The sequence below is a fragment of the Chlamydomonas reinhardtii genome, chromosome 11 (assembly GCF_000002595.2).
Source record: "Chlamydomonas reinhardtii strain CC-503 cw92 mt+ chromosome 11, whole genome shotgun sequence".
In the NCBI taxonomy this organism is placed as follows: Eukaryota; Viridiplantae; Chlorophyta; class Chlorophyceae; order Chlamydomonadales; family Chlamydomonadaceae; genus Chlamydomonas; species Chlamydomonas reinhardtii.
This window is the reverse complement of record NC_057014.1, coordinates 1,885,301-1,908,912: the sequence shown is the minus strand read 5'-3', so window position 1 is coordinate 1,908,912 and position 23,612 is coordinate 1,885,301. Positions and strand designations below refer to the sequence as shown.

At 62.5% G+C, this 23,612-nt stretch overlaps 2 protein-coding genes across 2 annotated transcripts; both read left to right on the top strand.

Annotated features, from left to right (window-relative positions):
- Nucleotides 1-1,629: 1,629 nt before the first annotated feature.
- On the top strand, nt 1,630-7,295 carry CHLRE_11g468150v5 (uncharacterized protein). The gene is made up of 3 exons (XM_043067561.1): nt 1,630-2,707; nt 2,925-5,081; nt 5,354-7,295. The coding sequence occupies exons 1-3, from the start codon at nt 2,096-2,098 to the stop codon at nt 5,891-5,893; spliced, it is 3,309 nt and encodes a 1,102-aa protein (XP_042919566.1). The 5' UTR covers nt 1,630-2,095; the 3' UTR covers nt 5,894-7,295.
- A 54-nt stretch (nt 7,296-7,349) lies between these two features.
- On the top strand, nt 7,350-20,365 carry CHLRE_11g468100v5 (uncharacterized protein). The gene is made up of 17 exons (XM_043067560.1): nt 7,350-7,698; nt 8,055-8,183; nt 8,899-9,098; nt 9,395-9,486; nt 9,869-10,035; nt 10,478-12,862; nt 13,424-13,581; nt 13,991-14,066; nt 14,439-14,474; nt 14,692-14,739; nt 15,021-15,105; nt 15,304-15,416; nt 15,595-15,887; nt 16,207-16,435; nt 16,715-16,773; nt 17,062-17,283; nt 17,542-20,365. Exons 1-17 carry the CDS (start codon nt 7,621-7,623, stop codon nt 17,786-17,788), a joined length of 4,617 nt encoding a protein of 1,538 aa, XP_042919565.1. The 5' UTR covers nt 7,350-7,620; the 3' UTR covers nt 17,789-20,365.
- The last annotated feature ends 3,247 nt before the right edge of the window (nt 20,366-23,612 follow it).

Here is a 23,612-nt window from a genome sequence, read left to right as displayed (position 1 = left end):
TTCTTCCCCGCCTCGCTCTCCCTTGGAGCCCGGGAGCATCTATAGATGGAAATATAGTTAGTGCCGGTGGATCAGGGGTGAAATGTGCGCCCCGCGCGGTCCAGGCACCAATTCTAGGCGCCTGAAACACCCGCGACGACTTTTTATACGCGTTTCTCACGCTTGCGTATCCCCCGGTACATCATCCACTTCGTTGCCTATCCTAGATGATTCCTAGGGCTATGCGATCTATTAGTCTATGCACACAAGTGACATCCTTATTGAAACAAGGGTATATCTCGCGTTTTTGATCCTCCAAGGGGCTAATTATGCATGAATGATGCCATACATAACATCCATGCAGTTACGGCTGCTACTTTTGGGCGTTCGCGCTTCCCGGCCCCCTGTCACCCGGCCTTTCACCTCCGCGACGACTTTGTGCAGTCGGCGATGGCTCTATTGGCATGGCAATTGCCTCAGGTTTGCCCCTATGTATCGTAAATGATTCCTAGAACTTGGGACACCAAAAATGAGAGGGAAGCGGCTTAATGCAAGTTCAGTTCAACCCTGCGGCGAGTAGATTTACATTCCAACAGAATAATTGAGCTGAGGACGGATGATAAGCAACGTCGCAGTTGCAAAGCTCCTCTTTTGCCCTGTGGCAGCTTTCTGCCGCCATGAGCATTGCCCACAGCCTCGAAGCTTAAAAGCCCCCTCCTGAGCACCTCATCTTCTTCCTTTTGCTAATAGAGCATGATCTGGCGCGCCAAGCGCGTCACCAAGGTGGTGCACGCAGCAATGGCAGATGAAATATTGCTCTGTTGTCGGAGGCCTTATTTTAGTCGCCCGACGCGCCAAGGGTCATCTATGGGGTACTCCTTATAGGTCTATGCAAAGAAATCGGGCCGGGGCATGGTCGCAACTGGGAATTGGGGGCGGTTGCCGGCCGTTGCCGATCACATGGGGCGAGTTGGCCACCCCGCACCCCTGAGACAGGCCAGAGGATTCAGGTAGTCAGGCAGTCAGGCTCATGCGACTTCAGGTCGGGGAGGGGGGGGGGTTATCGAGAATGCTTTTAAGACTAACAACGCCGAGGAAACCAGCGAGCACAACGTTGGAGAGGCCTGGAGCCTGGCACAGTAGAAGAGAAAGCGTGAGCACAAGCAGAGGGGTCATACTTGGTTGGGTGGGGTCACTTGAGTGGCAGCAGCAGCTGGTTGGCCGGCGCAAATGTCAGGCGAGGCCTGCAGGGTTCCAGGAGACACCAAGGGGTGCAGTCCTGCGGGACACAGCATCTCTGAAGTTTGGCTTGTACAGATACATGGCAGCAGGCTCAGGGCGCCCTGGGATGCACAACCTGCCTGAGGGCCCTGAGCATGGCTTGGTAGAACGACGAGGGGCAAGGGAGGCCGCAGAGCTTGCAGAAGCCAGAGCCATAGCGGCGGGGGCAACTCCAGCACGATTGCGCCACACCTGGATCGGCCACGGAAGGGATTGGCCGCGGGAGAGGGCGAGAGGGGGGCACTGCATGGCCCCTGGGCACAGCAAAGCTGAAACGTCGTCAGCTGGCCCCACTGGGACCATACCGGTATCTACCAAACCTATAAGCTAAGAAATGAGCCTAGAAGCGAAGACTCGGAAGGACTATGCCATTCTCAAACGTTTGCTCGCCAAGACACCAAAGGTTGTTGAGCATGGTGATTTAGAACACCAGACAGAGGTCGCCCAGCAATTCTGCAGATTGACAGAGCAGCTGAATCAGCTCGATACGATAGAGAACACTGAGGCACACACTCCCGGTTTCGGGCTTGCGCTGCTCAACGCAATCTCCACCGCAGCACGCTCGCAATCTGAAGTCGACTTGCTTGGCGCTGCGATATCTGCGGGCGTGCTGCTCTCACCCAGCGACGGGAGCCGGGTCCTTGCAATTGCCCTGGTCCGCGGGGACATTTTCGCCGTGCTGGCGCGCGGCTGCGCCTCAGTGGCAAGACGCCCCGAGCCCGCCGGCCCCAGCGACAGTGGCAGCAGCGGTCGCGCTGGCTCTGGCGCGGGCGGTGGCGCCGGGGGCCCCAGCGGCAGAGGCGCGGGCGGCAGCGACGGGGGTAGCGGCAGTCCGATGGCCGCGCTTCGCAAGCTGGGCTCCTACTTTGATACGTACGAGTTCGTGATGGTGCACCTTCGCGAGGACCTTGGAAAAAATGTCTGGGCGGAGCTGTATGGTGCACTGCGGCGCAGCTGTTTCCTGGAGCACGCTGCGGCGGCGCTGCTGCGCACCGCCGCCGACCTCACCAGCATGCAGCAGCCGGTTGGGGTGCAACAGCAGCAGCACCCGCCGCCGCAGCACCCGCCGGCGCCGCAGCCACAGCAACAGGATCAGCAACAGGTCGCCATGTGGCGCCTGCATGCGAGCGCTGCGGCGCTGTTCCTCAAGTCAACGCTGAGCTTGACGCGCCTGACAGGCCTGACCTTCGACGAGCTGTGTGCCAGCACCCGCCGCTACCGGCTAGATCAGGTCTTCGACCCGGACCATGCCGCGGCACAGGCTGCCCACGCGGCCGAGCTGCGGGAGCTCGTGTCGGGACCCGGCCTGCGGGCGCTGCTGCTGGCGTGCCTGACGCCGAGTCCTTTCGGCGAATTCGGTGCTTCGCTGGTAGTAATGCGCTGGCCAGCGAAGGTCGCCATCAGAACAGATGTTGCAGGGGGTGACGTTCGCCTGCTCTCGCTTCAGGTGCGCCCCTCAGTCAGCGTTTCTAGGGTGGGCACGGTTGGGTGCGCGGGCTGCAGCGGCTGTAGCATGCGTTGTGTGGACATCAGTGTTCAAGGTGGCGGGGATGTCTTGTTTGGCAAGCGAACCCATAGGTTGTTAGCATTGTGTCCACATTAAAGAGAAAGCTCTATCCTGATATACGCTGCCGTTGCGTCTTCTGTTGCTCGCGCCATGGCAGGTGGCGACGCGCGTCTTCCAAGCCACCGTGTCAGGCAGGCGCGGCGCAGTGCCGGTCGCGCAGCCGCCTTATGGGTACGTCAACACGGGTTCGCAGGGCTGTGCTCTGTGGCCTCAGCAGCAACCGCAGACGCAGCAGGAGCAGCAGCAGGAGCAGCAGCAGGAGCAGCAGGGTGAAGGCGGGCAGCAGCGCACGGCGGACAAGCTGAGGATGCAGACGGCCGAGGCGTGTGCGGCGGTGGCAGTGTATTTCGAGCAGGTGCGATTTGCGCATTTCTGCATCACAGCCACCCAGGGAGATCACCCAACGAGCGTTAAAGACGCCGCTATCAGCGGGGAGGACTGGGCCCGCACGGTGCCTGCAGTTCGGCTCCTGGTGCGGCTGCTGCCAGAGATGGGCACCCGAGGGGCGGTGGGACGGCTGCCAGGGATGTGGACACGGCTGGTGGCGGCAGTCACGCCTCGGCTGCTGGAGCCAGAGGTGCCGGAGGAGGACGCGATGGGCTTGCTGGCGGACGCGGGCCTGCTGCTGCGGCTGCAGATTGACTGGCGGGGAAACCTGCTGCCGCTGGCGCCGCTGCAGCCAATGCCGGTAGCCGCGGACACCGCAGCAGCACAGCCGTTTGGTCACTACTGCCCCAGCCTCAGCCTGCGCCTCGCACTGGAGGCGGGCCTGCTGCCGGCCCTGGAGCGGCTGCTTCGCGCGGCGTTCGTGGAGCAGCCAGCGGCAGCAGGCGGGGGCCAGGCGGCTCGTCAGGAGGTGCTGGAGCGGCGCGCCCGGATCGCGACGTGTGCGGTGGGCTGCTTGCTGCTGACCTCCGGCGTGTTTCCGGCGCTGCTGGCGCACGCGCCCGTGGCGGAGCTGGTGCCGCTGCTGGCGACGCTGGCCTGCGTGCAGCGGCGGCTGGCGGCGGCGGGCTATGCGCTGCGGCTGCGCAAGCTGACCGATTTTGCGAGCGTTTTGCCGGCCGCCACTTCCACACCCACCGAGTTTTCGGTCGGTGAGCGATGGGCCCCCATGCTCACGGCGCTTGCGCAGCAAGTCCGGGTCGTTTTGGAGTGGACGGCATCGGCGCCGCCGCACCCGCAGCCCCCAGCCATCCACCTCTGGCTGTGGCGCTTCCCTGTTGATGTGCGGTGGCTGGCGGCGGCGGGCGGCGCGTCGCCGCCTGGCTTGGCGGCAGCGGCGGCACAGCAGCGGCGGATGCAATCACTGATGTGCTTGTGGTGGGCGCCGGCGGTCATGCCGGTGCAAATGGACTTCCTCCTCAACGTACACCGGTTTCACGACAAGGAAGCTGGCGCAGTGCTGAGTGTGTGGCTAGAATGCGCGCTCGAGACGCTGCATCTGCAGCTGCGTGTGTGCCGGGCCTGCGCGCGTGCTCACCTAGCGTACTGGGACGCACATGAGGAGGGGTGCCGGGATAGCGGCAGCGGTGGCGGCACCGCAGGCGACAGCAGCGGCAGTGCCGGCAACAGCAGCGGCAGCCCTGCGGTCGGGGCCGGCGGCAATTCGGAGACCACGTCTAAGGTGGCGGCAGGCGCTGCGGCTCAATGCATGGAGGTCGCTATGGAAGAGTGGCGCCTCCGTGTCGCGGACCGGCGACCGCAAATGGAGCGTCTGTATGAGGCGGTCCTTACGCTGCTGTCCCTCAAGCCCATGCGCGCGGCAGAAGAGGCGGAGGTGCGTAAGGAGGCGGCGCGCCGCGAAGTCAGCAGCGGTAATATTGCAGCGGCCAACAGCGCGGCAGGCGCCGGCATTGCCACCGGTAGCAGTGGTGGTGGCGGCAGCGGTGGCGGCTTTCGGCTGCGGACGGTTGCCGAGCTGCTGGCGTCCACGGGGACTGCGTTGCTGGACCTGATCGAGCAGGACACGCTGTGTGCGGCGCTGGCATGGCGGGAGCAGATAGCAGATGTGTTGGGCCCTGCGGTAGGCACCGGCCCTTCAACGCCACCGGCGCCTTCACAACCGCCGCCGCCGCCGTACGTGCTGGTGCCTGCAGCTGCGCGGGCAGTGCTGTACAAGTACGGGGGCTTGGCGCAGCGGCCGGCGATGGAGTCACTGCTGCTGCCGCTGCAAGGACCGGGTGAGGAGGAGGTCAAGGAGCGCGCGTGGGCGTGCCCTTTCCTGGACCCGCCGGGGACCACGTCACAGCAGGTGCGCAGCCCGCCATACCAACAACAAGTAACCGTAACTCCGTGCCTTCCCAGGCCAGCCCGGCACTGTGCCTCCCCGTCTTGCTTGGTTGCTTAGATGCGTGCTGCGACAAGTATGCGAAGTGTACGGTATTCCTGTGCCGCTTGTTGCTGCCGTGTTGCTGTACACATGAATTCGGACATGGCCGCTTGCGTTAGGGCATGGGCACGGCCGCACGGGTATGATTCGGTTAGGGCGAATCTGCACACCCATTTCACGCGGCTTACGTGCAGGTGACGGCGGAGCAGCTGCAGGCGGCGGAGGCGGCGGCGTACCAACTGCTGCAGTCCGCGCTCGCCGAGCACAGGGAGGAAGCGCGGGTTGCGGAGGCGCCAGAGGCAGCGGGCTCGCAGCCACAGCCGCTGTCCCAGAAACCGCGATGTGGGTCGGATGCCAGCAGCCGGGCGTGGCTTGTGCTATCGTGTGTCCCAGAGCGGCTGGCATGCGCCCTGCTGGAGGAGGACGTGCAACGGCGGCAGGCCGCCGCTGAGTCCGCGCGAGCAACCAACGCAGGCGCGCAGGAGGAGGAGCAGGCGGAGGTGGTGGATGTGAAAGGAAAGGGGGCGGCGGTGGCTCACAGCAAGGTGTGCTGCAACCCGGCATGCACGAGCCTGGAAGGGCCCAGCGCGCTCATTGCGCCGGGTAGCGGCAAGACGTGCGCGCGCTGCAAGGCGGTCACGTACTGCTGCGGCGCCTGCCAGCTGGCCCACTGGGGCGCCGCGGGCGGGGGGCACTCGCAGGTGTGCCCCAAGCTGGCGGCGTTGCCACTGTGAGGGATGCCGGCGGTGTGGTGGTTTCCACTTGGCAAGAACAAGCATGCTTTGAAGTTACCGGACGTGGGGAGAACGGGCACGGTTAAGCGCCTGCCTTTGTAACAATACCGGACGTGGGGATGTGCTGCTGTACTACTCTCAGGCGGTTTGTGGTTGTATTAATCACGCATGTGCATCATGTAGGCGGGATGAATCATGATATGGGGCTGGGAGCCGGTTCGGCCTTCAATTTGGCGGTTGGAAGTGGACGGCAGCACGACCGGTGTGTTCCCAAACGTTGCAGATTACAGCTCGCGGCCAGCCTGTCGTGCACTCTTTTGTGTAATGTGTTTCCACTTGGGTGTGTCTTGTGGAGAATACTGGGGCATGGCCGCATGGGCTTACATTGGAGAGTTGTACGGCATCGCATAGGGCGGCGGGGCGGCGGCGCCGGCGGGGGGGGGGGCGGCGGAGGTCATTGACCTGTGCGACAGTGACTGCAGGCAGCGTGGCTTTGGTGAGCAAGCGCGGCTGGTCAGCTGCACCAGGCCAACACCGTGGGTCAATACCGATCCAATCCTTTCCTAGAGGCGGTGTCGTGTCGGGCTAGGGAACTACCATCGCTGTACATTTGGGACAAGTGGACTGGTTTATGCTACACACGGCCGTTGGTTAGCAGCTGCAGGCAGCAACGCTGAGGCTGCGCTCTGGCTGGTCTTGCCTTCTGGCAGCTGCCGGCCGCTGTGATAAAGCTACATTTGCTAGTGTTTTGTTTCTGTGCTGTTGCTGCATTGCCTTCGTGTTGAGTGTGAGCGGCCCAGGTGTACACAGCCCTGCGTTTCGTTGTTGGCGTGGCTTTGAAGTTGGGTCGCCAACGCAAGCTGGGTAGCTCGGGTTCAGGATCATCTTATTCCCGTACCGAATACTCATGCACGCAAGTGGCGTCACTGGGCGAAGTGTGAAGGTGAACACCGAATTGCAGACTAGTGGCTGGAGTGCTGAGGTGGATGGAGTGCTGAGGTGGATGGAGTGCTGAGGTGGCTGCCCGTCCCCATGGCACTTAGCTTGCAGGAAGGAAGTGAGACAGGACTTCAGGATAAGGCTACTCCGGGGCATGTCAGGAAGGAAGTGAGACAGGACTTCAGGATAAGGCTACTCCGGGGCATGTCCCGTGCGCTTTGCATACTGTTGGAGGGATGGGGATTTTGTTTGGGGCCTGCACGCAGATCCAGGAGGGCTGCAGAAACGCCGAACCCGCTAAACCGTGTGATGAACTGTGGATGCCGGCTGCCTCGTGCTGCACGCGAGGCTAGTTGCCAACTTGCTTGTAGCCTCATGTTCGCCTTATATGTGGCAGGCAGCGCGATTTTGCCGTGGACGAGAAAGAGGGAGAGTCTGGCGCGCGGATTACGGAATGTTTCTGGCGGTCAGTTTCAGCCAAAACAACCTGCAACGCTGGTGGCTCTGAAGGCTATCATGCCATTGAAATAGGTCTTTGAGGAAGTGTTCTATAGACACAGTAACCTGCACAGTGACCTCAACAACTCGCTCGATGGCTTGCTTTTGAAACTGCACATAAGGAAATTGCTAATCAGCGCTTGAATATAGAGTGAATTCAAACTAATGCGACTCGCGCGACTTGCCCGTTTACCAATTTCCTTGAGTCCCACACGGTTTTGAAATCGTGTTACTACATGGTGAAGTTTATCTCTCGTTGAAATAGTATAGCAGCAAGCGCGCGCTCCGTCATGGTGCGCTCGGGAGCCCGCCGACGCCGAATGCCTTGCTTCGGGCGCTGGGCGGGGCAGCTGAAGGACGACACGCAGGTACGTGTTTCTTGGAAATATATGCACCTGTCGCAAGGCGAGAAGTAACTCATCAGATAGGCTAAGATTTTGTGAAGGGAATTTTGTTGAGCGCATGCGCCCAGCAGCCACGCGCTTTAGCGCGCTTGCTTTTGGTCACCGTGTAAAGACAACGCAATTCGCCGGCGCTGCTTCGCGAGCTGCTTGCGCGGCGTGGTGACTGTGCCAGTGTCTTGCTGGGCACAGGCATCCTTGTGCTTTCGACCTGACCCCTCACCACCCAAGGGCGCGCCTTTTTGTGCGCGCGCTCCATGGACTTCTATACCTTGACCCGCTTGAGTCAGACATGCCATGTGAACTATCAAACCCCTCGACAGAGTACATGGCTCCTGGTGAGGGACTACCCATCGATCGTCGTATGGCCGCTAGCGCTGCTGGCGCTCGTGCTCGGCCTAGGCCTGTGGGTGGTGCTGCACGCGAGCGACGTGGAGAGCGATGGGGCCAAGGTGCGTAACTGTGATTGCTGCATAGAACGGCGCGCGGGTGCTACGAATCTGACCCGACCCACATGCACGCAACAATGCAAACTCGGGCGTTATGCGGCTAGCCTGCCGTGCCGCGTTGAGTGAGGGCGAACGATGTGTCCACACGGCACGACGCGTAACCCTGGTGGGGAGGGGATGACTCTCATCGGCGAGGCTGCCTCAAGGCACGCACGCACGGGGTTTGCCAAGGGGACTGAACACGTATGCACCGTATGTGCAGAATGCCGTTTGGTCACAGCCCATCAAGTTCGGTAACACTGCGAATGCGCGTGGCTGCTAACCCGCACATACACGCGCGCAAGCGCAGCTCACACCTACGCGTTCCCGTATGTGCATGCTGTCTAGAACCGAGAAGCAGTTGCACCGTAACCCAACACCCACCTGTTGACGATGATAAGCTTGCGAGTTGCGAGGTTGCAGCAAGGCTTTACCGAAACCAAATGTACACGCACGCTGCACATGGTGACTCGGTCGGGCTTCGAAAGGAACCCCCCGCTTTCCCCGCACCACTGAGCCTGTTGCAGTCGCACATACATGCGCACCTTCGTCACACGCGTGTCACGCACGCAATGTTTCAGTCCATGCACGACGACGCACGCCAAAGCACACGCACCACACGGACCCGCAGCGTACACAAACCCACATGCACCTTTCCCTGCATGCGCCGCGCACACAGCGCCTGTCCCAGTGCCTGGACAGCCTACAAGCGGCCGGCGGCGGCGGCGGCGACGGCGGCGGCGGCGGCGGCGGCGGCGGCGGCGGCGGCGGCGGCGGCGGCACCAGTGCCAACTCGACGCTGTACGACGGAATGACGGCCGCGGTGGTGGTGCTGGCGGCGGCGGTGGCTTGGTCGCTGTTTGTGGGGCTCATTGCCAGGTGCGTGCGTGCCTGAGTGCCTGCGTTCCCAGTAATCCGCAAGACCTGACACGGCGCACATGTACACAGCCCATGTTGGCGCCCTCCTCCTGCCTCCTGCACTCTGCTTATCCCCCGCTCCCCTCCCGAAAGGCCCCATCGGTGCTCCCTTGCACAACCCGCCCTCCTGCCCGCCCGCCCGCCCACCTGCGCGCCTGGGCGCTGCTGCTGCTGCTGCTGCTGCAACTGACGCCCGCGCCCCTTACGCCCCGCCCCGCTGCACCTGCCCCGCCCCACTGCTGCCCCGCACCCCGCAGGCGCCGGCACCGGCTGCTGCTGGAGGCCGTGGTGCCGCCCGACGTGCTGCACGGCGCCGCGCCGGGCGGCACCAGGAGCAGCAGACACACAGGTGCGCCGCTGATGGCACCCCTTAGCGCACCCCCACACTCAGACCAACGCAGTTCGCCACACCCTGGCCCGCACCTGCCGTTAGTCAGCGCGGAAAAGCGCGGATGCACGCACGCACGCACGTACTCACGTACGCACGCACGCGCGCGCGCGCGCAAGCAGGCATGCAGGGGACCGCCTGCTCCGTAGCCTGCCTGCCTCGTTATGGCGCAGCACTTGCATGCATGCCCGCGGCGGCGTCGGCGCCCACGCCATGTGCGTGCCTCACCAACCACCCGCGCCCACCCCAGCCTCACGCGGCCACCCTCACGCGGCCACCCACCCACCCTCAGCACCCTACCGTATGCACCCTCACCCTACGCACCCTACGCATGCACGCACAGGCACGGTGGCGGAGGTGGCGCTGGAGCTGTGCGGGGCGGTGCTGGCGGGTCGGCTGCCGGCGGCGGCGGATGCGGCGTGGGTGCAGGCGGCGCTGCTGCGCGGCCGAGACGTGTACGGCGTGTCAGTGATGGGCCTGCAGGAGCATCTGCGGGCGGCCAACCTAGACGTGAGTTCGTGCTGTAGCGAGAGCTGTAGCGAGTGCTTAGCGAGAGCTTTAGCGAGAGCGAACGCAGTAGCCCCGCTATAGCCTACGACGAAAAGCCCTGCCGCTGCTGACTAGCTAGACTGCCACAGTAGTTCGGGGCATCAGGGGTTGGGTTCACGTACGTACCGTCGTTGGAAGCGGTGCGAGCAAGGGACAGCAAGCGGGGCCGGGGCCTGGGAAGGCAAAATACAGGGTGGGGTGTGCGTGCTGGGCTGGGCTGGGGGCTGAAGCTGCTCTGGGGGAACGACCGAGGTAGTCCTTAATGCGGCTGGAGAAATTGCAACGGGGGGCCGCGGTGTGTGGGTTGGGTTGGATTGGGTTGAGTTGGTTCCACAGTGTATGGTCAGTTACAATCATGCCACCGCCCTCTCCCTCCCTTTTCCCTATCTGATTCAAACAACAGGGCGACGTGGCTCGGGAGCTGATGCTGCAGTTGGGCCAGTCGGTTGACCTCGGCGCCGCCAGCAGCCGTTTTGGTGGCGGCGGTGGTCCGTACGACTCTAGTGATGGCGACGGTCTGTACGAAGATTCAGGCGGCTGGTACGAAGAAGACGAAGAGACCAGTGGCGGCGGCAAGGGCGGCGTGCTGGGGCTGGGCGCCAGCTGGTTTGGCAGGGTGCTCGGCAGACGTGGCGGCGGTGGCGGCGGCAAGGAGCCGTCGGTGCAGGAAGGCCACACGGCGCACATTGGGGCGCACAGCCGGGGCGGCGCAAGTGCAGCGGCGGCGGCCGCCGCCGCCGCCGCCGCCATGGGCGCCGGTGGCGGCTTGGGAACGGCGAGTGTGGCGAGCGATGATGACGGGTACGGCACGATTACGGCGGCTCTGACTTACATCCTGATGCCGCGCCTGCCGTACCACGCGTCGGAGGGGCCGCACGGTAATGAGCAAGGTGTCGGCGGCACCGGCGTTGGTGGGCGGGACCGCCGTGCGTCTGTGCGGCTGGAGGGTGCGGCGGACTGTGGGGTTGACCGCGAGAGCCCGCACGGCGGCGGCGGCGGCTTGGGCAGCAGTACGGCAGGCGCCGGGGGCGGCCTGGGTGTACGGCTCAGGTCGTTCCTGCGGCCGTCGCTCAGCGCCGCCGCCACTGCCGTACAACAGCTCGGCAGTTCGCTCAGCTTCTCCGCAGGCCGCCGCGCCAGCGTCGAGGCCGTTGGCCTGCGCCCTGCCGCTGCAGCCGGCGGCGGTGGAGGCGGCGCCGTCACGCCGGGTGGCGGGCAATGGGCGCTGTCTCCGCTGCCGCGCACTGGCAGTCTCGCACGCAACATGCGTCGCTCAGTGGATGTGCTGACGCCCGCCGCCAACCTGCTCGGCGGCGGGCCCGGCCTGTCGCCGGCGGCGCCGCCGGATGGCGGCTCCAGCTTTGGCGGCGCCGCTGCCGTCAGTGCCGGCGGCGGCGGCGGGCACACGCCGACGTCATCACGCTTCTTCCGCCGCCCACGCTCAACCGCGACTCTGTCCGACATGCCGTCGTCAATGGCAACAGCCGTGGCGGCGGCACCGGCGGGGTCGTCTCGCACCGGCATGATGAGCCCCTTCAGCGGCGGCACCACTGCCGCCGCCGCCGGCCCGCAACCGCACGCGCCGGCCAGCGCCCCCGACGCCGTCCTGCTCTCCGTGACGTCACCGCCGCTGACCGCAAACACGGAGCACGTGGGCAGCACTACGGAGATAAGCATCGGCGGCGGCGGCGGCGGCAAAGGTGGCGGCGGCGGCGGCGGCGGCCCCGGTACGTCGGTAACCCGCGCCTCCAGCAACGACACCGGCGGCGCCGTCAGCTCCCATACCCTGGCGACGCTGATGCTGCACTCCGCCGGCGGCAACCGCGGCGGCGGTGGCGGCGGCGGCGCGCGCGGCAGCCCCTATGGTGGCACCGGCAGTGGCGCGCCGCCGATGCTGCCGCCGCCGCCGCCGCCGCCGCCGCCGTCGGCGCTGCTGACGCCTGGAGCGCGTCGCGGCTCGGTCGGCGGCGTGAACTTCAGCATCGCCTCGCCCGTCGACGTCAGTGCTATGGCGGGCTCTAGCAGCGGCGCCGCCGCCGCTGGCAGTAAAACCGCCGCCGCCGCTGGCAGTACAACCGCCGCCGCCTTTGCGGCCTCCCAACAGGCTGGGCTGCGCGGCAACGCCAGTGGACGCGTCAGGTGCTCCAGCACACTGCTCACAGACGACGACTCGCCGCCGTCCGTGTCGGTGTCACGATGGGCGAGCACCGCCGCCATGCGACACGCTGGCGAGTCCGACGACAACAACGTCGGTGCTGGCGGCGGTGGTGTCGCCCACAGCGGCAGCGCTGGCGAGATGGCGGTAACGCGCCGCGCCGCGTCCGCTGCACACCTCCTGGGTAACCTGCTGGCGCCGGCCGTGTTGAAGCAGCCGAGCTTGACGCCGGGGTCGGGCTCGCCGTTCCAAACGGCAGTTGCGCCGGAACCCACGCCTGGCGGCGTCGGCGGCGGCGACGGCAACGGTGCTGGCGGCGGCGGCGGCGGCGGCGGACAGCCGCAATTGCGGGCGCCCAGCAGCCGCCGCATGAGTTTCAGCATCATGCGCGGCGTCAAGAGCGCGCGCCACCTGTTCCAAGGCGCTGACCCGGCGCAGGCGGACGGCTCGGCGGCGGCGGCTGGGGCGGAGGCGAGCCGCCACGGCACGACGCCCTCACAGCATCCACCGCACGCGTCGCATGGCCACCCCGGCCACGGGCCGGCGAACCCGCACGCGCAGCAGCAGGCGTTGCTGGCGGCGGCGGCAACGGCGGCAGCGGCGGCTCCGCCGCCGCCGGCCATGATTGATTCGGTGAGTTGTTACTGCTGTGGGGCGGGCGCTGGGCAGGAGGCAGGAGGCTGGGGAGGCGGGAGGTGTGTGGAGAAGCACTCCTGTGAACCCCTTGCCCTTTTGTTGGCACCACTGGTAGAAAGGCACCAAACGCGCCCCACGGGCGCCTCAAACCCGCGCATGTGTACGCATGCGCACACCACACACACACACACACACACACACACACACACACACACACACACACACACACACACACACACACACACACACACACACACACACACACACACACACACACACACACACACACACACACACGTACTCCTGCCCCGTCCGGACCCGCAGCAGCGCCCAAGTGCCCCTTGGTGAGGCCTAGTGAGGCCGTGGGCACCTCAGTAGATAGGGTAGCACACAGGCACAGGCACACGCATACATACGCGTCAACCCCAACCCGCGCTTCGCCCCTACGTGCGGCTCTTGCTTGTGAGCAGACATACATCCTTGCAATAGATAGCTAACCACATTGCGCCACTTCTTTCTACGTACGCGCCGGCCACCACGCCGCCCCGTGCCGTGCAGGTGGAGCGGCTGTTGGCGCGTGCCGACGGTTGGCAGTTCGACACGTGGGCGCTGAAGGAGGCCACCGGCGGTTGGCCGTTGAGCGCGCTGGGGTTCTACCTGTTGCAGAGGAGTGGGCTGGTGCGGCGGTTCGGCCTCAAGCCGCCGGTGCTGGTCAGGTGGGTGCGGCGGGTCGTGCGGGCCGCCGCTTGGGGAGTTGGCGTGTGCGTACGCCTGAACAACAGCAGCGCAAAAGAGCGTGTTGGAATTTTAAAGCTGGAAGGGGAGGGGCTCGACGTACGTGCTTTTCTTGTGTTCGGGGTCAGGCGGGAAGGAACGAAGCTCGCGGGGCCTTGTGCGTGTGTCCGTGTGCATGTGTGCGTTTGTAAGGAAGGCACGCAGGGGGCTCGACACTGCGCATGCGAGTCCGCGTGCGCTTGCGGCAGCGGGTGTGGCCCATGGGAGCTGTCTACTCGCACTACGCCCCCGTGCTTGCGCCATGCCGGGTGCCTTCTACCTGACTCGCTAACGCCCGCCCGCCCGCCCGCCCGCCCGTCCGCCCGCGCGCCCGCTGCTTGCTATGTGCAGGGCTTTGCGCAAGGTGGAGGAGGGTTACGTTGACAACCCCTACCACAGCGCCACACACGCCGCGGACGTGCTGCAGGTATGTTTGCTTGTGCGTGCGGTGTGCTTGTTGCTGCTACGGGTGTTCCGGTTGGCTTTGCAGTTTGCAACATATACACACACGCGCGCACACACACACACACACACACACACACACACACACACACACACACACACACACACACACACACACACACACACACACACACACACACACACACACACACACACACACACACACATGTAGCTCCGGCATCGTCTGGGAGGGCTTTCATCTCTTTTTCAACACACACACACATACGCACGCACACAATGGTGATATATACCGTTGCCGCCCTCCCCACCGCTCCCCACCGCTCGCCACCGCTCACCACCGCTCGCCACCGCTCGCCACCGCTTGCCTCCGCCACAGACGATGCACGTGGTCATCCACGGAGCGCAGCTGCAGGTGTGCTTGTGTGTACGTGCGTGTGGCTGGGGGACATGAGGGGCATGGATATGTTTCAACAACGGCGGAAGGATTATGCACGCAACATATGTAAGGCCGAAGGGCTGTACGTAAGGTTGCCGGTAGGTAAAGGGAAATGGTTCCTCTCCTTTTGACACACACACGCAGACCGTCGTGACCCTCGCTCGCACCCACATGCGCTTACACACACGCGCAGGTGCACTACCTGGACCCGCTGGGGCTGCTTGCGGTGTACTGGGCGGCGGTGAGGCGGGATACTTGACTGACCTGTAGTGTCAGCCTATGAAAGCACACGGGGCCCCGGTGTTACGCGTGTGTGGCCACTGCGGCTTACTTTCTGCGCTTCTCGTGTGTTTTCGTCCACTGGTCAACAACCACTTGCGCACTGTCCTGCCAGCTCCCTTGTGCTCCTTAACACATCTTACACATCTACCAATTCCTAACACGTCTGACACATCTGTCACTTCCTAACACCGTGCTCCCTTGTGCTCCCTAACAAATCCGTTCTGACGCCTCCATGTGCAGATCGTGCATGACTACGCGCACCCCGGCCTCACAGCTGACTTCCTTGTTGCCACCTCGCACCCGCTCGCACTCACCTACAATGACCGTGAGTGCGGCACCGTACGAATGTATCACACTGAGTACGGTACCGTGTCCCGTTAATCAGCACACACAACCGTGAGCAGCAGCAGTGCCGTCTGGTCTGTTCTGCGTTGGATCCAGGCGGGTACGGCACCCCACCCATGCACGCACTTTTCGTATTCCCTGGTACTTAGAAATGCACATCACACACGCACGCGCGCAGGCTCGCCGCTGGAGAACCACCACGCCGCCGCCTCCTTCGCAGTGCTGCGCCGCCCCGGACTGGATGTGTGGGCGCCGCTGAGCGCCGAGCAGCGCAAGAGCCTGCGCAAGACGGTGCGTAACGAGAACTCCACACCTCCACGCGCGTTGGCCTTTTGGCTGGGCTTGCCGTGCCGTGTGTTTTCGTGTGTCTGGTCCCCTGTTGCCAGTGGCGCAAGCAATCTCCATCCTGTTATCCGAAAGTCCAAACCCAAAACCCCAAACCCAAAACCCAAATTGCGAATGCAAGCAGGTGATCGACTTAGTGCTTGCCACCGACATGAAACAGCACTTCTCGCTGCTGTCGCAATTCAACACCGTCCACCGCCTGGCCGCATTCCAGCTGGAGAAAAGCACCGGTGGTCCGGCGGCGGCGCCAGGCCCGGCAGGCAGCAGTGGCGGTGGCGGCGGCGCGGGTGGCATGAGCAGCGGCCCCAATGGCCGCGGCTCTGGCAACAGCGGGCCTTTTGGGTCTGCCGGCGGCGGCGTTCGGCTGCGGGTGCTGGGGTCGCATGACATCATGCGTTCGCAGGACGTCATGGACGGGTGCGCGTGCGTGTGTGTGTGTGTGTGTGCGTGTGCGTGTGTGTGTGTGTGTGTGTGTGTGTGCGTGTGTGTGTGTGTGTGTGTGTGTGTGTGTGTGTGTGTGTGTGTGTGTGTGTGTGTGTGTGTGTGTGTGTGTGTGTGTGTGTGTGTGTGTGTGCGCAACACCATCTTACCATCTACCACTTCCTGAACTCATCATGAAAGCACCCCCCCCAAGCCACCCCGCCTGACGCCTTCACTGTGACTGATGCCACCTGCACACTTACGCCCTCCCTCCCTCCCGGTTTCCTTTCCTTTCCCTTCCCTTCCATTCCAACAGTGACCTGGCCATGTACCGCAACAACGGCCCCATGCACGCCGCCCGCCTACGCAACAACGGCATGCTGGATCTGTCCGACGTGGCCGTGACTTTCGTGGAGGGGGCAGCAGCAGCCGCAGGAGCGGGGGCGGGAGCGGGAGCGGGGCCTGGTGACGCCGCCACCGCGGCTCTGCTGCGACTGACGGCTCCACGGCCCGCGGACGAGACGGAGCGGCTTCTCAGCCTGCAGGTGTGAAGTTCCTTCCATGTATGTGTGCGGGCCGCGCCTGGCCCTGGTAAAGCACTAATGTATGACCACATTGTGACGCGATGCCGATACAAGGAGCTGCTGGTGAATGATGGAACCGCCACTGCTTCTACTACTACTGCTGCTGCTCGTGCACCTCCTGGCTGCTGCTGCGACTACTTCATGTCCGGGCCCCACCTGCTCCGAGATAGATCTGTAGACCTGCTGCTGATCGCGATCTGATACGTGCGTCACCCTGTGTGGTAATTCCGCTGCATGCAGCTCGCGCTCAAGGTCGCGGACCTGGGCCACCTAGGCGAGGCGCTCGCAGTGCACGAACGGTGAGTAAGGTAGTGCTGGGATGTTGCAATCTACGGTGTCATAGTGTGGCGGGAAACATGCCTGCCTGCCGGCGGTGCCTTCTTTGCTGCAGCAAGCTGGGTAACTTGGGAGTTGCCCTGAGTCACACAGTGGACACACACACACACACACACACACACACACACACACACACACACACACACACACACACACACACACACACACACACACACAAAATGAACGTAGTGGCATGCTTATGGTATGCACGTTCGTTCACACGCACACGCCCTGCTGCGGCTGCGGCGCAGATGGCTGTCGGGCCTGGAGGAGGAGTTCTTCCGCCAGGGCGACAAGGAGAAGGAATTGGGCCTCCCCATCAGCCCTTTGTTTGACCGCACCAAGCAGGGCGTCAGCAAGGGCCAGGTGGGCTTCTACGAGTTCGTTGCGCTGCCCCTGGCGCACGCGCTCGCCTCCGCCTTCCCTGGGGCGTTGCCGCTCTTCAGCTGCTTCATCGCAAACTACAACCACTGGTGCGTGCACGCGCGTTCTGGTTCTAATTTGTTCGGCGGGAGAAGATAGGGGCTGCGGGCACTGGCGGGCGCTGGCGGGTGGGTGGGGCGTAGAAAGGGGTCGGCTGGGGCGTAGCATGCGGGGCGCTTACTCGTTGCTATCATGAGATGCACGCGCGCGGTCGGTCAGCAAATCAGATAGCGGCCATCACTGACGCTTTGCGCACACCGACGTCTTGCGCGCGACCGTGCTTCATGCTTATTTGTTGCGGCCTGCAGGCGCGTGGTGGATGGGCAGCGGCCGGTCGCCATGCCGGCGCTGCCCGCAGCCGCCATCAAGAAGAAGTCGCATGGAGGCGCCGGAGGTGGAGGTGGTGGGGGCCTTGGCGCGGGCGGCAGCGGCATGAGCAATGCTGCGCTGAAGGTGGCGTATGCTACCCAAGGCGCGCCGGGTGGCGGCGGCATGGAGGGAGGGCGCAAGACCCGCAAACCCGTGCGCCGAAGCAAAAGCGTGGCAGGCTTGTAGGCTGCGCAGATTGTGGTCAGCAGCCGTGTTGTGCGCGGGCCGTGATCGCGTGCTGATTGCGTTGGTAAGAAAGGTGTTGGGTTTCTTGGGCTGCTGTCACTGCTAGAGATGCCAGAACTAGAGGGGCGCGGCTTGGCTGGCAGGCAAGGCGATTGGAGCCGGGCTGCGCTGCGGCAGAACTAAGGATGGCTGGCTGGCTGGCTGGCTGGCTGGCTGGCTGGCTGCTGGCACACATGAAGAACGATTCTTGTGGGATTGTGGGATTTGGGTTGGGGCGCCAGAAGGCCCAGCCAACATACGGTACTGCACGGCGTGGTACACAGCCTTGAAGGCTGGGGAACGATTTGGATCTAACGCACCGTCAGCTGGGTCAGGCAGGGTCAAGGCGGCTACTGAGAGGTATGGGCGATTGGGTGCTGCAAATGTGTGGTATCTGGACATGACGGATCTGGTCTACGTACGCATTCGTTTCCACAACACTCGTCATTGACGGATGGCGCGGAGTAATGTTTGATACGCGATTTTGGCAACGGGAGTCCGCTGGACCAACTACCCCTGCTGGACTGGGTTTGATTTGCTTTCATAAATGGGAGTGTTATCACGAGGTTGTCGGAGTGCTGAGCGGCGGGGTGCAATCCATTGGCACAGCCTTGGTCTATGGCATGTGCATGGGCATTGTTCTCCGGCCTAGTATGATCACGATAGTAGCATTTCTTTGCATCATGCACATAAGCCGGGGCCGGCGATGTCCTTTATCCGTAGACGGACAAGCAATTACATGGACTTGGGAGGGCTGCCACCGCCCGCTGGACTCTGGTACGATATCCTGATGGAGGTTGCAAGAGGCTATGTACGGCACGGCTGTACCGCCGCACAACTGATGAGCGGCAGGCATTGGTCGGGCTGAGCCTTTCATGGAGAACGGAGTGAAGGGGGGCGGGGGCGTTGAAGGCAGTAGTGGTATACCGTACTGGTATGACCTGGAATGAGGAGTGGACGTGGGTTTGCATGCAAGGGAAAAATGGGCTGAGCCCACGACACATTTCCAGGCACAAGAGCAAAACCATAATAACAAGCTAGCGGCCGAATCCATGCAGTGATCGCGCGCACGGCGGCCGAGATGTCATCAAGAGGATGGGGAGGATGGGAAATGCAGTCTGTACCTTATTTTGGGCTGGACACCAGGTATGCAATTCATGTGTATCAATCGATGCCGGCATTCATAACATTGTGTCAATAACTAGTTGGGAATCTTGGGATTGCTTGAAGCGATGTTATAGTGCCGCATGCAGGTGCTTACTTGCGCATGTGTGCATGTCGGCTCGCGAGCGGGCATGTGGGCTGGCGGGCGGGCATGTGGGCTGGCGGGCTGGCGTGCTTGCATACACGTTTGCGCTGCAAGACTCCATGGGTTGGCAAGAGCATGCGACCCTGAGCCCTTACTTTGAATAGCTAGCAGGCAGGGTGCGGATTGAGGGTTGCTGTTAGTTGCGGCAGCACAACACCTGTGGGCGTGCACTGTTTCCGTGTTCCGCCCACATCACGGGATGTACAACAATCCTTCTGTCAGAGTGTCTTGGTGCAAAGGTCCCTGAGGAACGTCAATGGCGGAGGGGTCTGTGCGTGTTTGGTGGTACTTGGAAGACAAGAAGGACGTTCCGTTTTGATGAGTGGGAGGGGCGAGACGGACAGGTGGTGTAGGCATGGTTCTTGAGTGGAAAGGTCGGCCCATCCATACAAGGCATGTATGGTGACCGCGCACTACTGCCAGGGGGAGCAGTCGGAGGAGCCGACGTACACGAAGGTGGCCCAAGAGGTGAATTGGTCAACCCAGCCACGCCACACCCGGCGGCATGTTGCACACAAGCGACCTCCAAAACAACCGCCACTCCGTCCAGCCCCGCACAAGGCTCCACCCACGCTGCACGTACACTTGTATCTTATGCTAGCCACTGCCCCTGACTATCACAGGATCGCTAACTCAGTAAGCGATTTGACTCGTCCTTACGGCAGAAGGGACCCGGGTACGAATCCGGATAAAAAGCCCAATTATGCAAAAGGCGAAAGATTGGTGTGAAACCGATTGGTGATCCCACGAATGAAGGTAATTGCCCATAGCGGCAATTGCGGGCTTATGCCCGCTGCAACCTAGAAAGGTCGTGGTGCAGAAGTCCGATTTAGTGGCGAGGTCCAAGGTTCAAGACAAGGCTCACTATCCAAGGCTCGAGGAGGAGCGCCATGGCTCCTCGGTTTGCATGAACTGGCAGTGCTCCACTACTATAACGCGGCGCTTCCCTAGCTCGATATGCTAGGTGTGCAGGCTTGGATGTAGTGGACTTTGAAGAGCGGCCTAGGACTTGGAGGTTGTAGTTTCGGAGGTTGTGACTCTTTCGTGGTGAGGCGTCAGCGTGAGGGGGGCGGGCCAGTGTTTCCAAAAGCTTATACAAGGTATTAGCGTTATAGTACCCCACGGGTACCTGCCTGCTCAAGACATTTTACTTCCAGTACCCGGGGGCCGAAGGCCCCGTCTCCCCTTCGTAGGGGGGGTTCGGGCGGGCGGAAGCCCCCCCCAAAATTTTTTTTCACGACCATACCAAAATACACTGTTTTGAGTGAATTGCATGCGTTTAAGTCTTGCCACGTCGTCCTGTCTTGCTTCCAAATCTTGAGTATCAGCCAGCCCGAAACTGTTTCCGCCCCGCTACATGCAGCTTCCTGCGTCAGTCTGCACACCCACAGCCACAGCAACCACAACTACTAAGTGCATTAATCGCCCCGCCACAGCTTAGTCCGCCCAGCGGAACTCGGCACTGTCACGCCAGTGCTTCAGGGCTGCCGCGTACGGGAAGTCCGACACAGAGAACCACCGCTGCGCCATCATGCGCACAGCCAGGCACAGGTGCCGCTGCTCCAGCCAGTTGCGCTGCTTGTTCTTGATGTAGCTCATGGTGCTGAACACACGCTCCGCCTCCACTGATCCGGGTACAATGGTAGCCGCCAGCTTGGCCAGGCGCACGAACTCACTGCAGCTGTCGGCAATGTACTGCGCGCGAGTCAGCGATTGCCAGAACGCCACGAAGCTGCCCTGCGGCAGCGTCACGGTGCCAGATGCAGCAGCCTCTAAGACAGAGCTCGCGTGGTCGATTGCCTCCGTGCTGAACAGGGCCCGGGTAGTATAGGGTCCGGCGGATTAAATTTTTGGTACCCGTGTGGGTACTCGAGGCCCCAATAATTAGTTTCCAGTACCCGCGTCAATTTCGGCGAATTATTTTCTCAGTACCCGAATGGGTACTAGTACCCGGTTTTGGAAACACTGGGGCGGGCCCTCTCGCCCTAGTCACCTTGCCCCGTTAATCCATGCCAGGCCCTATGGGCCGGCATTGTAATTATTATTATTATTATTATTCCTATTATTATTATTATTATTATTATTATTATTATTATTATTATTATTATTATTATTATTATTATTATTATTATTATTATTATTATTATTATTATTATTATTATTATTATTATTATTATTATTATTATTATTATTGCCCCCGCTCTTAAGGGTCTCGCTACACATTTTGGGTTACGGCGCCATAGACGCCGCGCCGCGCCCTCGTTCGCGCGCCCGGCGCGCTAGTCTGAAAGCCCGCAGCCCCGCGCACCTATAACCCCGCGCAACCGCGCGCGGCGCGCGCGGCAGCGCGAGAACCCGCCCAACCGCCGCGACCCAAGCGCGGGCGCCGTGCGATCCGGGCGCCGGCGCCCGCGCGCGTGGCAGCGCTGCTCCGGCCGCGCGCGCGCCCTTGGCGCGCCGGTGCCGGGGTTGGCTTTAGGCAGGCGCGATTTGCGCTGCCGCGCGCGCAGCGTGGCGCCCGGGATAGCCGTGATTCCGCCTTCGCGCCGTCGATGATCACTGGCACCACTGCTGGTGGTGCTCTTGCCATGCACCCGCGAGTGTATCCGCTGGTGATACACGTGAACAGTATTGCTCATTACATGGCTCATGATATTGGCGCGGCAAACGTTGGAAAAATGCACCGAAACGTTGGAGCCCACGTTTTGTAACTCCGAGGAAGGGTTGCACGCGGCCGGCGGTGGCCCATTTCATGCCGCTGCTTTGTTTGCACGGCCTTCACATTCCTACCGGTGCTGCGGCAGTTTGCTGTTCCGTGTTGGTCGCGAGCTTGTACAGCCGATGTACGTGCAGTTAGTCGTAACCCGCAGATCTTGGCGGCAGCCGCACCGCCCGTGGGTCACCTGTCAGCATGCTTCCGTGCTGCCACGCCTGCTCAACCCATTGCAGCAGCACACAAATAACTAGCTAGGGCCGCCTCGCAGCCATGCAGTCATTGCGCACAGCACGCAAATCCCGCGCGCCGAGGGCAAGCTGCTGATGACAGGCGCGTTTTCAAGCGGCCAATGACAGCAGCCTGTCACACGGCCGCCCCTGCAGCAAGCGATACAAGCCGGCGCCCAGTTGCTTTCCCGTTTACCCGCGGCGGCTCCTTTGTTCAGCTCCGCTTTCCCGTGCACGCGGCCACACACAGTTGCAGGCATCAGCGCAGGCGCGGCGTGGCGTTTCAGGTAAGCTGTTGTTTGCTGCCTGCTTGTTTGCGTGGCCTGAGTTCCCTTGCTGGTGCTGGGTCTCACTCCATATCCTGCTCGGCGTGTTTGCAGGGCAGCCATCCATGCACCAGTGCGGTGCTGGCGTGCTGCTCGCACGTGATATGGACGTTCTTAACCCGCGCTGGTGCATGCCTGCAGGCGCCGCGCTGACGCTGTGGGTTTGTTTCCTGACCGTCGGCTGTCAGTAGTCCAACGTGCGCGTGCGTGGCCGGGGTATTATTCAGCTGGGTTCATGCGTGCACAAAGGTACTTTGTGGGCCGCATGGTTTAACGCGCTTGCTCCCCTGCCTGTTGTTTGTCCCGCTGCAGTTGAGGCTTATTGCAAGCGCAACCAGGCTGCGCGGCGCGCCACTACTGTGCAGTGGAGCCTGGGCCGTTTCCTACACCTGGTGTTGCAGAGCTCAAAGTGTACAACACGCCAGCTAACCCTCCTGGCATACTTTAATGGCGCGAACAGTTCCAGCAACGCTGATGGCGCATACGGTTCTCGTGCCATAATTACAAGTTCCTAACGTATGCCTTCATAGTTGACTTCGTTGCTGCCGCTACAAGGTTTGCTTAATAACCCACCCGTTCACACACCTTGCCACACGATGCTGCATGACCGCCCGTGCCACAAACTATTTCCAAGTGCACGGCAGAGCTTTCACCCCTTCAAGTCCTGCCTTTCCACACGTCGCCCCAATGTCGGCCTGCATGTACCTTGCTTGCCTAGGACCATACTCTCGCCGTGCTCCACCTGCCCCTCAATCCCAGGGGGGTCCGACAGGGGGGCGCCGCCCCCCTGTCAAAAAGAGAACCCGGGGCCCGAGGGATCGGTAGTACTGATCATCCCAACAATGATAATGCTGCACTTCGCTCCGCGTTCCAGGGGGGTCGACAGGGGGGCGCCGCCCCCCTGTCCATTTCCGGGGGGTGCAGGGGGGCTGGCCCCCCTGCGGGAATACCTTTGTTACGCCCGCCTCAAATGCTTCCCCGCACTCCGGCTCCTTCATGTGGCCACCCTCGGGGGCGGGCGGGGGCATGCGGGTCTAGAGGCCTTGTTATTATTCCTTGCCCCCGCTCTTATATGCCCCGTTAGATTTTTTGGGTTACTTTCGGATGGCGCCGCCGCCGCGCGCCTGGTTGCGCGCCTGGCCGGGCCGCCCGAAAGCCAGCACGCTCTTCTAGGCCCTGGCGCTGCCCCGCGCGCGCGCCGCGCGAC